This window comes from Camelus bactrianus, chromosome 32, assembly GCF_048773025.1.
Source record: "Camelus bactrianus isolate YW-2024 breed Bactrian camel chromosome 32, ASM4877302v1, whole genome shotgun sequence".
Taxonomy (NCBI): domain Eukaryota; kingdom Metazoa; phylum Chordata; class Mammalia; order Artiodactyla; family Camelidae; genus Camelus; species Camelus bactrianus.
This window is the reverse complement of record NC_133570.1, coordinates 1211952-1230150: the sequence shown is the minus strand read 5'-3', so window position 1 is coordinate 1230150 and position 18199 is coordinate 1211952. Positions and strand designations below refer to the sequence as shown.

The 18199-nt window shown below is 61.9% G+C and overlaps 1 protein-coding gene across 5 annotated transcripts in view; it reads left to right on the top strand.

Moving 5' to 3' along the window:
• ADGRD1 (adhesion G protein-coupled receptor D1) overlaps positions 1-17980 on the top strand; it is a 126496-nt gene extending 108516 nt beyond the window's left edge. For 3 of the 5 annotated variants that reach the window (XM_074356660.1, XM_074356659.1, XM_010948361.3), the window contains 6 exons: positions 1853-1919; positions 9879-9970; positions 12645-12771; positions 13947-13988; positions 15278-15370; positions 15753-17980. In XM_074356660.1, the coding sequence (XP_074212761.1) occupies positions 1853-1919; positions 9879-9970; positions 12645-12771; positions 13947-13988; positions 15278-15370; positions 15753-15848 (517 nt within the window). In that variant the 3' untranslated portion in view covers positions 15849-17980. The other 2 variants (XM_074356662.1, XM_074356663.1) reach the window with 2 other exon arrangements.
• The last annotated feature ends 219 nt before the right edge of the window (positions 17981-18199 follow it).

Sequence of the window (18199 nt, the reverse complement as noted above, 5' to 3'; positions counted from 1 at the left end):
TTTGAAACTGGAGCTGGTGGGTCTGCAGCTGAATCAGGAGGAGGACAGGATGGTGCTGTGTGTCCAGGACAGGTGTTCACATTCCAGAAGCATGATTTCCTTTCCTTCCAAGAGAAAAAGGCTCAGATGTCTTTAGGAAGCTGCCCCCTCTCTTCCGCCAAGCTGAGGAACCACTGAGGGAGAGCATCACGGAGAGTGTTTAGGAGGAGAGAGAGAGTTAAACATTTCTCAGCTGAGCTGCTAAACGGGGAGGAAGCTGGCTTTTTGTACTTTAGGGCGACGATTTCCTGAAGATGAAGCACTTAGAGGAAGCACCGTCTGAGCTCATGTTGAAACCAGAATGACTAAACCACCACTGTTCCGGCCCATTCCGTGCACTCCTGCGTGGTTTCCGAAGGCAAGGCGCTCATTAAAGGAAGAAACTTCTCAGACGCGTGTCACTGGCACTTGTTCTGTTTCACTCCATCTGGAGTGTGCAGACGCTGGCCCGCCCCCAGTGCGTGTCTCAGCTCCAGGCCCGTCTCTCACAGAAGCCTCCCTCCTGCTCACGTGCCCGAGACCAAGGCAGCAGAGGGTCAGGAGGGTCTGGGGAGGACAGGGGTCTGAAGACCCTCGTCGGCTGGCCGTCCTGCAGGACAGTGCTGGAGAGCACCGGCTTCCTCTCTGCAGAGTCGTCGCCCTCGCAGGGAGCCTGGGTTGGAGCCGCATCTTTGCAGGGGAACCAGCACCAGGCTCCCTGCGTTTTCACTTTAAACGCCGCGTCCTCGGACAGGAGGCTCTTCCCTCCCAGCTCTGGGCTCTGGACGTGAACGAGCCTCTTACAGGGGCTGTGACCTGTTTGGGGCATTCAGTGTCTCCTGGTCCAGGAGGTCTCGGGGGAGGACCGCGGGCAGAAAGGCGGGGCCCAGGCGCGTGGACGTGGGTCCCCTAACCTCCCTGGGCCTCAGCTTCCCCCTGTGCAGGGCGGGTGTCGTCACAGCGCCTCCCAGGGGGCACCGTGAGGTTACGGGAGGAGATGCAGCCCCTGGGTTGCTGTGCTGTGGGCGGGCGGGGGCTCAGTGGGCCGGCTTGAGTGAGTGAACGGGGCGGCCCCGCAGGGACGGCCACGTCCTGTGTTGGTGAGGGCGTGCCTGCGCCCGGCCAGATCCCGGAGAACATGCCAGGTCCCGGGGCTGCCCCAGATCCAGGGGGTGACGTGTCCCCGGGAGCCCCAGGCTCTCGGCGGCTCTGATGCTCTGGAGAGAAGTGAGGGGGGTCAAGGGGCTGGCTTTCTTGCCCAAGTTCCTGGAATGACACCTCGGGAACCAGGGAGAGTTTCACATCCTCAAACTGGACCCTGCTTCCCAGACGAGGCTTCTCTGGAACTCCGAGCTGCGGCTGGGCTCCGCTGGGACCTCTCCTCTTGGCTGGGTGGCCCTGCTGTGCAGTGGAACTGACCAGTAGGTGATGAGCAGGTGGAGGTGGCCAGCCCTGTGTCACATGCTGGCTCCTCACTCTAATCCCAGCTGCAGACACCGAAGTGCCCGGAAGAGAGCTGGCCCCTGGCAAGGGTCTTACTTTCTTGTCATAATAAAATTAAAACCTTTTTTGGATTTGGGCTAGACTGTTGAGAGAAGGTGACCTGCTAAAGCTTTCTTTTCCCTGAGCCGGTCTGCAGACTGGGGACACCCTTCCCAAGGGCGGGGGACACGAGGTCACGGCCAGGATGCGGTGTGTGTGTTGGGAAGAGCACTGTCCCTGGACCGTGCCCCAGGTTGTCCCTGTGCCGTCTTGGCAGCTGCTCTGGCGGAAGCGCCCCGGCGCCCGGGCAGGTGGGTGACGCCCTGAAGTAACACTCTGCCCCCTCCCGCAGTTGCTGGCTGTCTCTCAGGAACGGCGCCGTCTGGGCCTTCGTCGCCCCAGCGCTCTTCATCATTGTGGTATGTCCCCCGCCGCCGTGCGGACACGGGGTGGGGCGGGCCGGGGGGGAGGAGGCACCGGGGCTCTGCTGAGACGGGCCAGGGCCCCCCGAGAGCGCGTCCCAAGCTGGGCGGCATCGTCCTGCTAAAGCCGCTCTTGGCGGATGTGGCCGGGGTCTCTTTTGTCCCAGCGCCTCTCAGGGAGGGTTAACGCAGCTCTGTTTAAGGCTCTCCCAGCTGAAGCGCGGGCGAGGGTGTGCACCCGGGAGGGGCCGTAACAGAAGTCCTGTGATCACAAGGGGCAGGAAACCCGGCTCAGAGAGGTCGGCGGGAACGGGCATCTGTGAGCCCAGGGCAGGAGCCGGCCGGGCCGCTCGGTCCAGGGCTCGGGCGGGGCCGCCTCCGTGTGTTCCCGCGCCCCGTCCCTCAGCTGTTTCCCTCCAGGGTGGCTCCACTGGCAGACGGGTCGCCCCGGGGCTGATAAGGAACTCAAGGGAGGGCCTCATAAAACCCTAGTGACTGTCAGGGGGAGAGACCCCTTCGCTGTCCTGCTGCTGTTGGAGCCGCGTGTCCCGCAGCCGTCCCAGGGCCGAGTGTCCTCACACTGCGGGGCGAGGGCAGGGCTCCTGCCGGAGACACTTGCTCCTTCAGGGCCCGCACGCACCGCCGCCCCCGCCGGGCGTCCCTGCCTGCCGTCGCGGCAACCACAGCCTGTGTCCCGGGCCTCGTGATAACTCACACTGCCCGTGTCACCAGTGGTGGCCGTCAGCAGGCACTTGGGGAGCAGGTCCGTGGAGGCGCTGAAGCCCAGCGCCCCTGCTGCCCGCCCCCGCGGACAGCCCACAGATGCTGCGAGGCCAGCCCTCCCCTCTCGGCCCCGCTCCTGCTCCCTTCCCCAGCTGCTGGTTGAAAGCTTCCCTTGACTTTGTTCCCAGTTTGTGCCGCTGACTGAGGCCGGGGGCCCTGGTGGTTAATTAGAAGCGTATCCGAGGGAAGATGCTGAGGTCACGGCTTCTTCCTCCTTGATTAACGTTCCGCTCAGACGTCCTCACGCCACACGGAGGGGCGGCGGCCTCTTCCTGGTAAAGAGCTTCTGGAAGGGCAGAGTCGGGGTCGTCACCATGGTGTCAACGTCTGTCTGGGACGGGGGGTGGCACGATGCCCTCAGTCAGGCTGCGCTGACTGCTCCCCTGCACGCCCGGCTCCTGCCGGGTGACGCATGCTCCGGGGCGTCCACAGGGACCAGCTGGAGACAGGGTTTCCCTTCACCCCGTGCTGGCCTGTGGGCCTCCTGGGCCCTCCATGGCCCCGGTGTCCGGCCTCTGTGCCAGGGGAGGGCCGGGCCGCGCTCCCTGTCTGGTGGGGCTGTGGGCCCACTGGGGTCTCTGTAGGATCTGCATGGGGCCCTGGTGGGAGCGGTGGGCCACGGGGAGATGGGAGCCATGTGGGCGTCAGCTGAGCGCCCCTCCCCAAGCTGTGCCCAGGGCGCTGGTCTGGACGGATGTGGACCAGGTTCAGGTGTGGGGGGTGGACGGATGCCCAGAGTGCACCCCGGCCCCCTGTGCAGGGCTGTGGGTGCAGGGCTGCTCCATCCCCCACAGCCACACTGCTGTCGCAGCGCCGGCCGCAGCCCGACCGCAGGCTCCCTGAAGCTGTCTCTCTGCTTTCAGCCCTTCTGTCTCACAGGAGCCGCTGTCCCAGGGGGTCAGAATCACACTGTTGTGTCCCCTCTGCGAGGGAGGGGCACCGCAGTCTCTGCCAGGCCAGGGCAGGTGGCGCACCTGTTCTGTAGAGGAGATTGCCTTCCAGGAAGGGGGCAGCGTCGGGAGGGCACAGGGCCGAGGTCCCCGAGCGTCAGCCCCTCCTCTGCGCTAACCCAGAGCTCTGAGGACAGGCCGGGCTCTTCGCTGACCTGCTCTCGGCTGCGGGAGGAGGCGGTGTGTTGTCGTGGTGACGTGTCCCTGAGCTTTCAGTCCAGGCTGCCCCCTGTCCCCTGTCCCCGGGGCTGCATGAGGGCCATCTGCAGTCCCTTGACCGCTGGCCTTTAGCAGGATGCCAGGGGCCTCAGGGGGTGACCCCGCGTGTGCCCTCTCTTCCTGCTCTCTGGGGTCAGGGAGGGCGATACACCTGGTCAACCTGAGACACAGGCTCAGACCAGACTCCAGTGCCCTCGAGGATTAAACCCTCCCGGGCAGAGCACGGGCGCTGGAGGGGGTGGAAGGGGAGCAACTGGATTTGCAGTCCCCGCATCCCCCGTTCTCTCTGCCCTGACTTGACCCTCCAGATCTGGGGGGCTGGCAGGATCGCCCCCGTTCCAGACTTTCCCAGGTGGTCTGAGTGTCTGTCCTGACTTTGGTCAGTGACAGCGGGGGATCCGGAGGCGGCCCTGCCCGGACCCTTCCCCACCCCCACCCCAGCGCAGGGTCCAGCAGTGGGGTCCCAGCCTCCTGTGTCCTCTGGGCCTGCTGGAGCCCCGCTGTCGTTCCCGAGGGGGCGTTACCTCCAGCCCCAGCCCAGCCCTGCTCCTCAAGGTCAGCCATCAACCCTGAGAATGGCGGTCCTCCAACTTGTCAGTGGTGGAATTGCTGGGGAGCCTGAGAGCAGCTCGCACGCTGGGCCCCGCCTCAGAGGGTCTGGGTTTACTGGACCCGGGATCCGCGATTTGTCAGAGCTCCAGAGAATTCCAGCGTGGAGCCAGCCTGAGGTCCACGATGGGCTTGGGGAAGTCAGAGAGCCCCGCTGAGAAGTGGGCTGAAAAGTCTTGGACGACGGCTTCACAGTCACGTGCGTGGTCAGCTGGCTGCGGCCAACGTGGTAAAGCACGCTTCTTGGTGCAACAGACACAGCCACTTCCTTACACGCTCTCTGCGGCAGCTGTCACACTGTCGCAGTTGAGTTTAATTGTTGCCAGAGAGGCTGGGTGTCCCCCAATGCCAGGCACATTTGCTCCCTGGACCTTGACAGAAGCAGCACGTAGACCCAGGGCTGGGATGCGGCGGAGGGGTCCCGAGACCCAGCCTCCCTGACTCTGTCAGGTCTCTCGCTGGCCGGGGCCGGGGGTGCCTTGTGTGCTTCGTCCCCTCAGAGGACCCTTGGCTGTGCCGTCGTGAGTTGCGCCACATTGTCCCCCAGGTCCTCTACCTGGTTTCCAAACGAAGACAGCAGGTTTCAGAACAAGAAGTGTGGCCTGACCCCGTTGTATAGAGCGTGCACAGCTCTGCCTGGGTGCACTTTCCCGTGAGTCTGCCCACAGGACGAGTGCACACGGGATGGGGCTCCCTAGAGAGCGATTTGTGTCCGGGGAGCATGCCCTTCAACGTCCCCTGTTTAGAAACACTCATGTGTCTCTTGCAGAGTTTTAAACTGAAATGCTCATGGGCAGGTGCGTGTTTGTGCTGGGGCGTGTGGTTTCTGTGTGTCCTGATGAGCTGGCCCCGGAGGGGCAGGCACCTAGGGACGGTGATGGTCCCTGTGGTGCCTGCTGGGCCCAGTGCTGGCGAGGAAAGAACAGAGCTGAGCCCCTTCCTGTAACAGCTTGTGCTGTCACCTCACTGCCAAATGCACGCCCACCGACTGTCCCTCTGCAAGCTGTTCCCACAAGTGTGACGGGAAATGTGTGTCATTTTCTGGGGGACTCCAGTTAGGGTGAGTGCAAACACATCCCAAGGACTCAGCGGGTTTTACAGAAGCAGGGACCCCGCGGCCAGCAGGGGCATCTTGGCCTGAGCCCCGCCCCCTCCCCACGGGGTCTGCTCCGTGTCCACCCCGCTGGGGAGAAAGCCTCCAACCAGGGAAGAGGGTCTGGAGTCTTAAAATTCTCCTCTCACTTGAAAAGGAGCCACAGTGGCCACGTGAGTACATTGGTAAAGACACACGGATTCAGACACAGTTACAAATTCATAGACACGGACACGACATGGACACAAACACGGTCACCGCTGCAGGCGCTTAGATGGGGAGGGAGGTACAGAGTCCGACATGCACGCGGAACCGGGCGTGGACACACACCGCAGGCCTTACGCTGTCCGTGCTGTGTGTTCGTGCGCACGTGCAGCCTTGCGTTGTCAGATCGTGCTGTCCGTCCCGATGGCTTGCCACCAGTACCTGAGCGGTGACCCTGAGCCAGGTCAAGACACAGAGCCTGGCCCAAACCCCAGAAGCCCTGCCCAGCCCGCTCCCTCCTCGGAGCAGAGGCCCCCGTGATGTTGAGTGTGTGTCCTTCCTCCACCCGCCCCCCCCCCCTTCTTGCTGGCATGCGGCCCTTTGACGTCCGTCCCCGTAGCTTGCCGGCTGTTCTGAGGCAGAGGTGCTTAGCCAATGAGATGCCCCCGTCTCCTTACAGACGGGGCCTTTTCTGGTCTGCAGCCAGGCGCAAGTCAGGGCGAGCGAGATGGAGCGAGGGGCCCAGGCCACTTCTGTTCTGTATTTTCATGAAACGCCAGACTCGTTTCCCCCGCAGCCGCCGCTCCCACACTTAATTGCGCATTGATGCAGGATCAGAGGCCAGGGCGCCCTCTCTCGTGATGCCGCCCGCAGCAGACATGCTTGTCTTACCAACGCGGAGGGAATGTGGGCGCCAGATGAGATCAGACAGGCCCCCAGCTGATGGGTGGGGGGGAATAAATCAGCCCCAGCAAAGCTTTCGAGAGACAGGATTGATGATGGACTGTAACAGACAGTAACGCCAGCAGCTTAAGCACGACTGAAGCGCTTTCTTAAGGCCTTTCTTGGGCCTTAAATACAGAGGCCAAGAAATAACAAAAGGGCTGAAATCCAATTAATCACTGAGAGCATTTCCGTGTCTGTTAAACAATTTGCCATAATCTGATTTTCCATTCAGTGGCCACATCACATGGTCTATGAATAGCAGTCTGTGAATCCCCTGGCGTCTCACCTGAGTCGCACGTTTCAGCCTCCAGCTGGCGAAGGGGGAGGTTATCTTAATGAGACCAGCGGGGTCACGCGGGGGGTTCAGGCCCCCCCAGAGGCTGCCTGGCGCCCGTCCCCCGGGTTCTGGGCTCTGGTTTGTCCACCTCTTTCCCTGAATTACTGGGACACTTCACAATTAAGTCTCTTTCCTCCTGAGCCCAAGGATGCTACTAAGACGTTCACAGAAAAAGGGATTTATGTTATTCCCCTTTCATAATTTAATTAGTTTGATTTTTGAATTTTAACACACATGGTTAAAACTTTGAAAGCAACGCTTAACAACGTACACGGATAGTCTGTCCCCAGGCCTCTCCTCGACTCCCTGGTTTCCACCTGCCCCCCCCCCCCCCGCAGCGGACAACCCCTGGTGCTAACTGCTTGTGTGTCCTGGGGGCCCCGTGCAGACGCGGGCGAGTATGAGCGTAGATTCGCCCCGTGCTGGGCCTCCTCCACCCGGCAGATGTCGGTCCGTGGCTTTATCGGCACTGGAGGAGCTGTCTTTGTCCACTAGGTCCGCAGTGCAGGCCGACCACCGTAGCCCCCAAACCGCTCCCTGTGGAAAACAAGTCAAGTTGTTTCCAGTCTTTTCTTGTTACAAGTGAGGCTTCAGCCTTGGCCAGTGAGTGAGGAACCCAGGGCATCGTTCCCAGAGCTGCTGTTTATTTATGACTTAGATGGCTGACGCCTTGAGCACGTGTGAGCACATCTGACTGTCCGTCATGACTGGATCACCGCGTTCCGTTGATTCTTGTTTCATGGTTGGCTTTATTCCTTTGATAACCGTGTAAGTTTAAAAAGCTAAAGCTCTGAACTGTTCTTAGAAACACTGATCAGTAGATACACGTAAACTTAAAAAATGTGCAGCGTATTGTGTATCTGTATTTACGTGTGATACACTGTATACGTGGAGTCAAATTGTAACAATCTGCCTAATAAAACTGAAAAGTGGAAAAAGAGAAAGAAAGAGGCAGGTCTTGCAGGGTGGTGGGTGGAGAACCTAGGGACGTGTTCTCGCCCAGAAAGCAAGGAAACTGCCGGAAGAGTTACCCGTGTAAGAAACCCAGACCTCTCAGAGCTCCAGAACTCACCCACTGGCACTGAAACTGAAGAGCATTTATTCACGAAAAATTGCTGGCTCTTGGTGAGAGCAGCAGGGTCTGTGGCTTTGGGCCGGGGCCACCCCAGCCCACGTCCCCGCCTCGTGACGCAGCTGTTGACACTGGAGGCGAGGGTGTGCGGTGCCCACCTGCCCCAGAGCATACGCTCTTCTCAGATGCCGCTGGACCTCGGTGTCTGGAATTGAAACCCCTGTCCTTGAAGCAGCCGCCTGTTAGTTCCCTCGCACTTGTCACTGTCCCCCTTGAATGGGGCGTCCTCGCGTTTTCACACCAGAAGCCCAGCATCCGGGCGGACCCACCTCTTTCTCGTCTGGCTGAGCGTGGCTTTCTCGCGGCTGTAACGCAGTCAGCCGGCGCCGGGGGGCGGGAGGCGCAGGGGTTGCTGGATGTTCCCATCCGCGAACCTCTCCGTCTTCCCTGACCGCAGGAGAATCCCACCATGGCCCTCGTTTTACACAACGAGGGCCAAGGAGGTGGCCTGACTGCCAGGAGCTGGGCTGCCAGGTGGGAGGTGGTTAGCTCAGACCAGGGCCCAGCTAAGAGCATTTGTTCTCCTTTCACTGTAACAGCTGACGGTTAAGCCTTTACTCGCTTGCTGCGGTAGTGTAAGCCAGGGACCGAGCGGGCAGAGATGCCGGCTCCCCGGGGCTCCGCCCCACATAGCAGCGGGCATGGGGGTGTCTCACTGCTGCACAGGCCCTGAAGGAGAGGCTGCTGCTGACTCGAGGACCCAGGAGCTGGGAGGGGGAGGAGGAGGTGGGCTGGGCGTGGGACAGGGCTGCGCACGGAGGCAGAGTGGGGAGAGGTGTCTGCAGGGTCCCTGAGATAAGAGGTGAGAGCAGAGGTGCTTGGGAAAAGCATCAGGCTGGGTGCCCAGGGGAGGCCTCCAAGGCAGGTGTGTGTGTGGCGTGGCCAGCCTGGGAGGGGCCTGGGTGCCCACCTGTAGCTCCCTTCACAGCCTAGGATGCTCTGCTGTGCCCCGGGCTTCAGCCGCTTTCCCTGTGAGGCCTGCCAGGCCTGTCGTTGCCCTGTCGTTGTCTGTGGTCGGGCCCAGACGTTCACACGTGGCCTGAAACTGGACTCCCCACCAACTCTGTAAATGACCTCAGTTTTTCAAAAACAAGGGAGGGGTCCCTGGTCCCAGCACCAACCCTGAACCTGGCTGTGGCCCCTGGAGCAGAAGGAGCTCGGGGTGGGCGGCCCTCACTTCCCCTGCTGTCACCTGCCTGTCAGGCTCCTGTTCAGGACCCTGGAGAGCTGCCCGCGGGAGGGGCAGGCTCTGCAGGAGCCTCGGCCAGAGACACTCTCAGCCCCCCAGCCCCCCGCCCACAAGGGGAGCCTCCCAGCAGGTTCCTAGCAGGGAGGGAGCCTTGGGGAAGAGATGACAGCCCTCTGCTTGGACTCCTGGGTCCCACAGCCGCAGGCCGGGGGTGGGGGCGGGAAGTGAGAGCCAGGCTGTCCTCCGGGCTTTGCAGACGTGGCTTCTCATCCGTCTAACACTCCGATTGCACTGTGGGCATCACCACTCTTTCTCATCAGGTGGGGAAACAGGTTCAGAGGACTTGGGTAAGTTGCCAGGGCCACACCAGTGAGCATGTGCTGACATGGGCTGGGCCCAGGCCTGGCTGATTCTGAGGCTCATGCTCGCCTTGGTGCTGAGCCGAGGGGAGCGCCCTTCCATGTGCTCCTGGGGACTAGAACGGGGTGTCTTGCTGTCTGTTCTTGGTGGCACAGCCTCGAGCCCTGGGAAGGCAGTCTTGCAGGTGGTCTGCGTTGGTAAGCGTTCAAGGACACGGCTTAGGTTCCTCCCAGAGACCCGCCTGTGGTCTCGGGAGGCCTGGCTGGGGAGTGGGCGCTGCCAGGTGGGCTGGGGTGTGCTGCAGCTGTGTGCCAGCCCCTCACCCCGCCTCCCGTGCCCCTCCTCCTCGTGCAGGTCAACATCGGCATCCTCATCGCCGTGACCAGGGTCATTTCACAGATCAGCGCTGACAACTACAAGATACACGGTGACCCCAGCGCCTTCAAGTAAGCTGGGCCCTGGGCTGGCGGCTGCACCCCCGCCCGTGGAGATGGCTCGGGGCAGTAGGGGGGCAGGGCGCAGCCCTGGTCTCACTTGGTGTCCTTTCCACATCACTGGGAGCACAGGGCTCAGGTTTTCATCCGTCTCTGTGGGAGGACCAGCCCCCGTTCTCAGCTCGCTGCCAGCATTTGTAAAGGGGGGGGGGTTCTCCCAGGGACTGCTTCACCCCTGGGGTGAGAGGAGCTTGCGGCGGGGCAGAGAGAATCCTGGAAATTGGCCGCCTTACCTGTGTCAGTCCTGCCTCAGCCCCTCCCCACGGGGACCTGTGGGTCGCTCAGCCCCGCAACGCCTCGTCCTCCTCGCCTGTGAAGTGGGGTGGCCGTGGTCGTCTCACAGGGCGGGCCTCCCTGGTGTGTCTGGGGCTGGTCCCCAGGAGGAGCAGGGGTCTCGGGCAGGGATTCCACCCACACGCTCGCTGCCTTCTGGGCCTTCCTGACCGCATACGCAGGGTTCTGCCGAATGCAACCCAACCCAGCACAATTTGGCTAAAGCAGAAGGCATGTTTATTGACACAAGTGACCATAGTCCGGGGGGGAGTCTAGAATGGCTTGGGCCAGGGGATCAGGTAACATCACCAGGACCCCGTTGCTCCTCATTTCTCAGCTCTGTGTCCTCTGTCGGCTTCGTGCTGAGAGGGACTCTGCCTTCTGGTGACAGAAGAGCCGCAACAGGAGGTTCAGGTCCCTGGGAAGGTGTGTCTGTTTCCCCCGCAGTCAGACAGAGAACCTGGGCCTGGGGGCCGAGACCCAGACCAGCCCACATGCCCATCCCTGAACCAGTCTCGGAGGATGGGAGTCACCCGTTAACCGGGACCTGAGGCACGTGGTGCGTCCTGGTTCTGGGGTGCAGCCAGCAGCCCCAAACCACACGGCCAGGAAGTGCGGGAGGCGGTTCCTCACAGGGGACTTAGGGGCACAGACACCAGGGAGCTGACGTTCCCTAAGTCGCTTTAGCCTCGCTGAATCTCTTCTGATCTGAAAGGGAAGCCCGTAAATGCGCCAGCAGCAAATCAGTAAGACAATCATCCTGTGATGAATCCTAAACACTGTGAATTAACCTGACAAGTGGCTCCGGCCTCTGGGGCTTTTTCAGCCCCTGGGAACCGTGGCGGCTGCGCCCCGTGGGAGAGGAGATGCTCCCGCATCAGGGGTCGCCTTTCTTCCTCCTCCATCCAGAGCAGACAGGCTGCCCCGTGAGGCTGACCCTCGGGGCCTGGCCAGGGAGGAGCCCGTCCCTCCCTCACCCCGACCTCAGCCCCCCGGGGCCTCCCCTCGGCGCTCAGAACTCTGTTGGTCTCCAGCACAAGCTCCCGCTCCCCCGTCTGGCCCGGCACTGGCGGGACCACAGCCCTCCTGGGCCCAGAACAGCCCGGGTGCTCAGCCCACACCTGTGCGCCCCGTCTCTGCCCCCTGCCTGCCCCTCTCTTTGCCCCCACGGCCCCGGGAGGCAGCCTCGTCCACGGCCTGTCTGCTCTCAGGGGACCTGGTCCCCAAGTGGAGGCCGACATGGGGGAGGTGGGGGCTGTGCTTCAGGAGGGCGCTTCCGTGTCTCTGTGGGCTGGCGGCGTGGCCCGCTGTCCCTCCCGTGTCCTGCAGGTGACAGGACGGCCCAGGGACCGACCTCCTGGAGAGAGCCCACCTGGCTCCCGGGGCAGGCCCCTGATTCCCCCCCACCGCCCGGCACAGGCCCTGCACTGGCTCCTCCTCTTCAAGGGGCCGGGGCCGGACTAACAAGCCAGCCAAGTGCTCATGACTGACAGACGAGGTGCTTCCTCGGGAGCCCATCCCGGGCTGGCTCCCACCTGCTTCCTAAGCCATGTTCTGTGGTCACGAGCCCCAACTCCCCAGCAAGCAGCAGAGAACTGTGTTTTCCCAAGTGAGACCCGGGTCCTGGGGGTGGGGGCAGGTGGGGCCGCGCACGTGAGCAAGGACGTGGGAAGTGGGCGCTCACGTGGCCCAAGCCCCTCGCAGGCCCGGCCCCCCCGGGGGGGCGGCCTCGGGGAGTAACGTGCGTCTGGACGGCGCCCCCACCTGCCCCGGCCTCCTCTGGCGCAGGGACCCCCCCTCCTGCGTTTGACAAGGGGGCCTGACAGCTCTGGCCGCGTGAACAGGGGTCCTCAGTGAGCCTCCTCTAGGAGAGGGTTTTCCAGAGATCTTCAGTTTTATTGCCTTCATTTTTCAGAAGAAACAAGCGTGGCTTTAAAAACAGCACATTTGATGCCTGTGTCTCAGTGACTGCTCCTTTCAATTACAGCTTTCCAGGATCTAAAGATTGAAGCTGAATAATTCAAGATATTTTGCCTTCCCAGATTCAGGTGTTTTATTTTACCTGTATTGACTTTATGAAGACACCTGGGCTGCAGCCTCCCCGAGAGCTGACGTGTGGTTCCGGGCGCCCAGCGCCAGCTGCGGCCGAGCAGGGCCAGGGCTGTCAGCTTGGCCCAGAGGTGGCTGGGGGGGGCCCCGGACTCACACGTCCCAGACGGCCAGCTCCTCACTCGTGGTGCGGAGCCCAGGGCTCAGTCCCGGCAGGGGCCATCTGCTCGCATCCAGGAGCCTCACGTCGGGACCCACCCTGCCTGCCCACCACCCAGAGTGGCCACGCCTGTTTCCCTTTCAGGTTGACAGCGAAAGCTGTGGCTGTGCTGCTGCCCATCCTGGGAACCTCATGGGTCTTCGGCGTCCTTGCTGTCAACAGCCAGGCCGTGGTCTTCCAGTACATGTTTGCCATACTCAACTCCCTGCAGGTGAGGCCCGATGGACCGTCAGACGGGCGAGCTGGCTTCAGTTTTGTGCGTGGAGGTGGGGGCACCCCGGAGGCCGGCAGACAAAGCCATCGAGGGAGCACACACCAGGGTCTGAGCAGACGAGGTGTGCAGGGTCATGACCCCATTCACAGCAGGGCCGCCTCGTCCTCCTGGCCAGTATCTGTGGGAGGCCCCTCCAGGCCTGAAAGAAGATGGTCAGCCTGTGGGCAGCGCCTGAACGAGAGCCGGGCGTAGAGAGGTGGTGATAGTGGGGGTGGGTGATGGAGAGCTGGTGGTGGTACCTCGGGTTCTGAGTTCTCATCTGCCCCCTGCGTGGAAGGGCTGGAAGGGTAACAGCCTAGAAACCAAAGATGCTGGGCATCTCAGTCCCCAGACCCACAAGCCCGCACAGCCGAGCCGAAGGCTGAAGCCTGGCGAGCACCCGCACCGCCCAGCCCCGTGCTCACTGCAGCGTCCTCGCTGCACCCGGCCTTCGCGGCTGGCTGCTGTGTACCAAGCCCCCACGCGCAGCTTCCCTCTGGCGGTTTCTAGCGAAAGGTGGCAGGGGGTCCTGGCTGCAGCCGCCACACGCTCCTCATTTCCCTTCTCGGTGTCCCACTCTCCTCCTCCACAAAGCGGGGACAACAACAGGACCCAGCTCCCGGGGCTGCTTTTAGCACTGAGTGCGATGACTCCCGTGAAGGGCCTGCCCAGTGCTGACGCGGAGTACGGTCTCTAGGCATCTGGGGACATCCCCATTCTTGCATCTGTTTTCACTGTGACCATCGTCCTCAGCCTGCGGCGCGGACGCCAAGGCTCAGCTAGGGTGACGGCGCCACGCCCTCCCACTCGCCCTCCCCAGCAGGTTCGCTCCTCTCCCGGCTAAGCCTGCCTGGGATCCACCTGTCTCTCTGTCTTTGTCCAAGCGTCACAGCACCGGTGGGCCCTGGTCACACTGGCTGTCTCCGTCTAGGCCAGATCCCAGGACACCCTTCCACCCTCATGGCCTCCGGGTCACAGGATCCGGCCCCACAGCCCGCTCCCACGCTCCCTGACGCCGAGCCGTGCCGGTGCCGCTCAGAGCCCGTGGGTGGCGCTGGGAAGAGCCCTCAGGAGGTGTTTGCAACAAAATGCGAGTGGCTCTAATTCTGTGTTTTTCTCCCCTCCGTTCCCAGGGATTTTTCATCTTCCTCTTTCACTGTCTCCTGAATTCGGAGGTATGTCTGCTCCACATCTTGACCACATGAAGCTGTTTTTTCATTTCTGAAAGGGCGCGGAGAGCGGGAACGGTGTTGCCCCTCAGGCCAGTGTCGGGGAGTGGGATCCTGAGTGAGCCCTGGTGCTGGACACGGGCTGTGTGCAGGGAGCCACTTTCCATCAGCCTTGCTCCCTTGTGCTGGTTGCTAAGCAACGTACGTGCATCCTCCCGCATTGGTGTCACGCAGGCACCGATGGCTCTGTGGAGGACCAGGGGAGACGGAGACAGGGTGGGATAGCTGAGCCGAGAACCGGGACCTTGTTTGGCACCTGATGTATTAGGGAGAGTGAGATGCACATGTGCTCCCAGAAAACCCTCCCCAGAGGCATTCGGGAAGCCGCCCGAGGTGAGAGGAGGAGCCCCGACTGCGGGGGGGGGGGGGGCTTCTGTGACGCGGCCTCCACGGGCCTGGGGTAGTGGGGCTCATTCTTCTCGGTGCCTCCGGGAGCCTCGCCCCTGCTGTGCACTTGGCCATGGGTGAGTGCCACACCCCATCCCTTGGGGCTTACAGTCCACGGGAGAAGTTTTATCCTTAAATTGTGGGCTTGGCTTGCGTTCCTTGGCATCTGAGCCCCTGCCAGGCTACCGTCAGGGGGAAATGCCTCTGGAGTGGTGACTGGGACCAGGGCAGGAGCACCACCTCATCTGTGCTTTGTCAGGAGCGTCCATCCATTTGCTCAGGGGTGGGTCAGGCAAGACGGGGGGAGCTGTGGGGGTGGGGCAGGGCGGGGTGAGTTGCCAAGGACGATGGCGGCCGACGGGGGCCGGGGGGGGGGAGTCCCATGATTGCAAAGACCAGGGAGCAGCCCAGGCCGGGTCTGAGACTGGTCCCGCGGCAGAGGGGGTGCAGCCTCAGAACCACACACGGCCCGCCCCACGTGTGCGTCTGTTCCTTTACCTCTGTGTGTGGCTCTGTGCCAGGCACGCACTCTGCCCCCATGCCCTTCACTGTTGAGCGTGGCCTGTCTCCCCACCCAGAGCTGTGCGGCAGCAAAGGCCAGGCCAGATCCAGCTCCTTCTGCCCGTGCAGGGTCCGGGCCGTTGGTGGGGACACAGCCTCCACCTGCCAGATGAGTCAGTGACACAGAGCTCAGCTCTGGACCACGGACTCTGTCTGGGTCTGACGTTCAGGAATCCTGTCCTCCTCTGAGCTCGGTGTTTCCGCTTTAAATCAGCACAGACTCCTCGAGACCTTTTAGAATGACCTCTTATCACTGCTTCTAACGCGCCTTCCATTCTGCTTTGAAGGTGAGAGCGGCCTTCAAGCATAAAACCAAGGTCTGGTCCCTCACGAGCAGCTCCGCCCGCCACGCCAACGTGAAGCCCTTCAGCTCGGACATTGTGAGTGCCCGGCGTGTCTCGCCTGCCCCCTTCCCCCGCTGGCCGGCCCTGCCCTGAGCGCCTCCCCTCCTCAGCCCTCACTGACCGAGAGCTCTGGTTCCCTGTCCCCGTTGCCTGGTAAGCCTGTCCTCGTCAGCCCCGCCCTGGACTTGCTTTCCAGCTTCATGAGTTACGTGCAGCCTCTGCCTTACTGAGGATGGCGCGGCTCTGAGGATGGGTCTTTTAAATCCTGAGCCTCCAGCCTCAGCTTCTCCTTCCCTGGCACCATCATCTGCATCATCTGTCCTGGGCAGACAGCTGCCCGGGCCGGGCCGGGGTGATGGAGGCTCAGGGGCTGGTCCTCATTCAACCCTTTCATGCCTCCCCCCTTTGCGGTTTGCAGATGAATGGGACCCGGCCAGGCACAGGCTCCACCAAGCTCGGCCCCTGGGACAAGAGCAGCCACTCTGCGCACCGCGTGGACCTGTCTGCCGTGTGAGCAGGGAGGCCACTGCCCCGGCTGGCCTGCTGCTCAGAATCCCCCAGCCCCTGCAAACAACACACGAGAAACACTCCACCCTCGCCAGCGGGACCCTCTCCTCGTTGCTGTCTGGACGTGGGGGTCACGGCCCCTGTGACAGCCGTCCTCACCTGTGACCCGCCCTCTGTGACAGAGCCCACGGCTCAGCCCGCAGCCTGTTTCACAGCGATGGCGACCCTGGCTGTGGGCTGAGCGTCTGCCTCGGGGCCCCTGGAACACACCACGGTCCCTCCCCGTAATCACTGCAAGTGCACGGAGTGTCGGCCCCTTGATACCGTGTGCACACAGGACCCAGGGCTGCAGCACCAGGAGGGAAGTTTAGCCTCTGCCACGCGAAGGGGACGGGGACCAGAGGAGAGGGTCCTGCAGGGGAGGGTCAGGCGGAGGCAGCTGTGGGCACATGGAAAAGCGAATAAGGAAGGTTTGCCACCTGCTGACTTTACCCAACAAGGTCCCCAAAGCCAGGCGCCCACCAAACAGTGACCCTTTCTGCAGGGTGACACCAGCGTGGGCCACCTTCACGATCTGGTCATGTGGCCATGCTGGGGCTCCGCTGAGGCCGAGGGCTTTGGGCTGGAGGGGTCAGGGGGGTGGCTGCCCAGGCCCTGTCTGTGGGCGGTGCCTTGCCAAGGTGAAGCCCCAGCTGGGGTCTTCTGCCCCGAGAGCTTCTCAGCCCCTTCCCCGGGAGCCCCAGGAGTGCTGGCTCGCCAGACCCACAGGCAGCCGTAAACTCTGCCCCTTTTCTTGCATCTGAGCCTTCTCTGTGTTCACGGCGGCCCACCAAGCCACCGTCTTCCAGCTTCCCCTAGAGAGTTTCTCCCTCATCACGTGTAAATTTTCCACGTCTGTAAGGAGCAGATCCCAGTGTGGGGGGAGCACAGTACATGATTTCCTGTCGCTACGAAGGCAGATCCTGACAGGCGGCGGCTGCCTGCTCCCCGCGTGGCACGCTGCTGGGAGGGGGTCCGGCCCGGTGACGGAGGGTGGCAGTAGCCGTGTCTTCCGAGTTGACATTAATTCGTGGACCTGGCCTCAGCCCCCCGGGAAATGGGATAATCACTATGGCTCCACGTGTGGGTTTGCGGTCCTGGATGGGAGCCGGAAGGCCCCTGGAATGTTGGCAGAGAGACTACGAGCTGTCGTGCTGTGATGACAGCTCTCCCCGTGCTGTGGCAAGTGTGGGTGAGAAGTGCCAGCCTGCTTGTGATACTGGAAGCCCTTCCTTTAGAACTGTGACGGGCGTGGCGTTAATGCCCGCCCCCCACGTCTGCTTTGTGTCGGAGTGAGTGTTTATGGAGTTCTGGGGACCTTTTCCCTCTTCAGTGGACGCCTTCGTAGGTCACCCCCTCCCCCGCCCCCGAGGACCACGAGTGTAAGGTCATCTTCAAGGTCTCCTGCCGGGGCACGGGCCGCACACCCAGCCGCGTGTTGCGCTTCCTCCCGGGTGAGGTCCCACGTGCACCAGCCCACCCAGCACCCGGTGGCAGCGCCACGTGCCGTCCCCACGGACCTGCCGCGGGGGGTGAGCCCGGCTGGTGCAGGCGGAGACCCCACGCTGCGTGAAAAGTCCGAGTGTGCCGGCGCCTGCCCCTGGCGCCCCCGGAAGCCAGTCCCGTGTAGTGCGGTTTAGGCCCTTGTCCAGCCTGAGCGCACCTAGAAGTGAGAACACTGTATTCCTACGATTTACACTTGGATTTTTTTTTCTTATTTAGTTTCTGCTGAAGCAAATCAAGTAGGGAACTGTCTTCATTTTAGATGGGACTCTGTTTTTTTTTTTTTTTTAACTCTCAGCGTATTCACTCTACGTAGCTAATGTGTCAGGGGAAGTAACGGACGAACCTTTTATTTCTAAAGAATGGAAGTAGCACACCCTGTTGATAGGCTGCATGTTTGGCTTCTGCGGTACTTTGTTATCTACACATAATTTGGCCAAAGATAAGAAATCGGAAAGAACTGTGTGTTCAAAGGAGTTTCTCGCACAGGAAAAATGATGAGCGCCACGCAGCAGTGAAAATACGTTGTGATTTTGGGGAAATAAAATCTTAACATCCTCCAAATAAAGTGTGATCCTCGATCTCTTGCTAGTGGAAGGGCAGCGGAACTGTGAGTCTTCCTGACAAAAATCTAAAGAGAAACAAAACACACGTGGGTGAGAGCCTGGCCTGGGATTCACTCAACACGCATTTGTCCAGCGCCTTCTGGGCACCTGGCACACGCCAGCTCCGGGGACACAGTGGTGGACGATGCCCTGCGCTCTGGGGAGACGCCAGCCAGTGGGCGTGGTGAGGAGGGACCGGCACTGGGGCTGG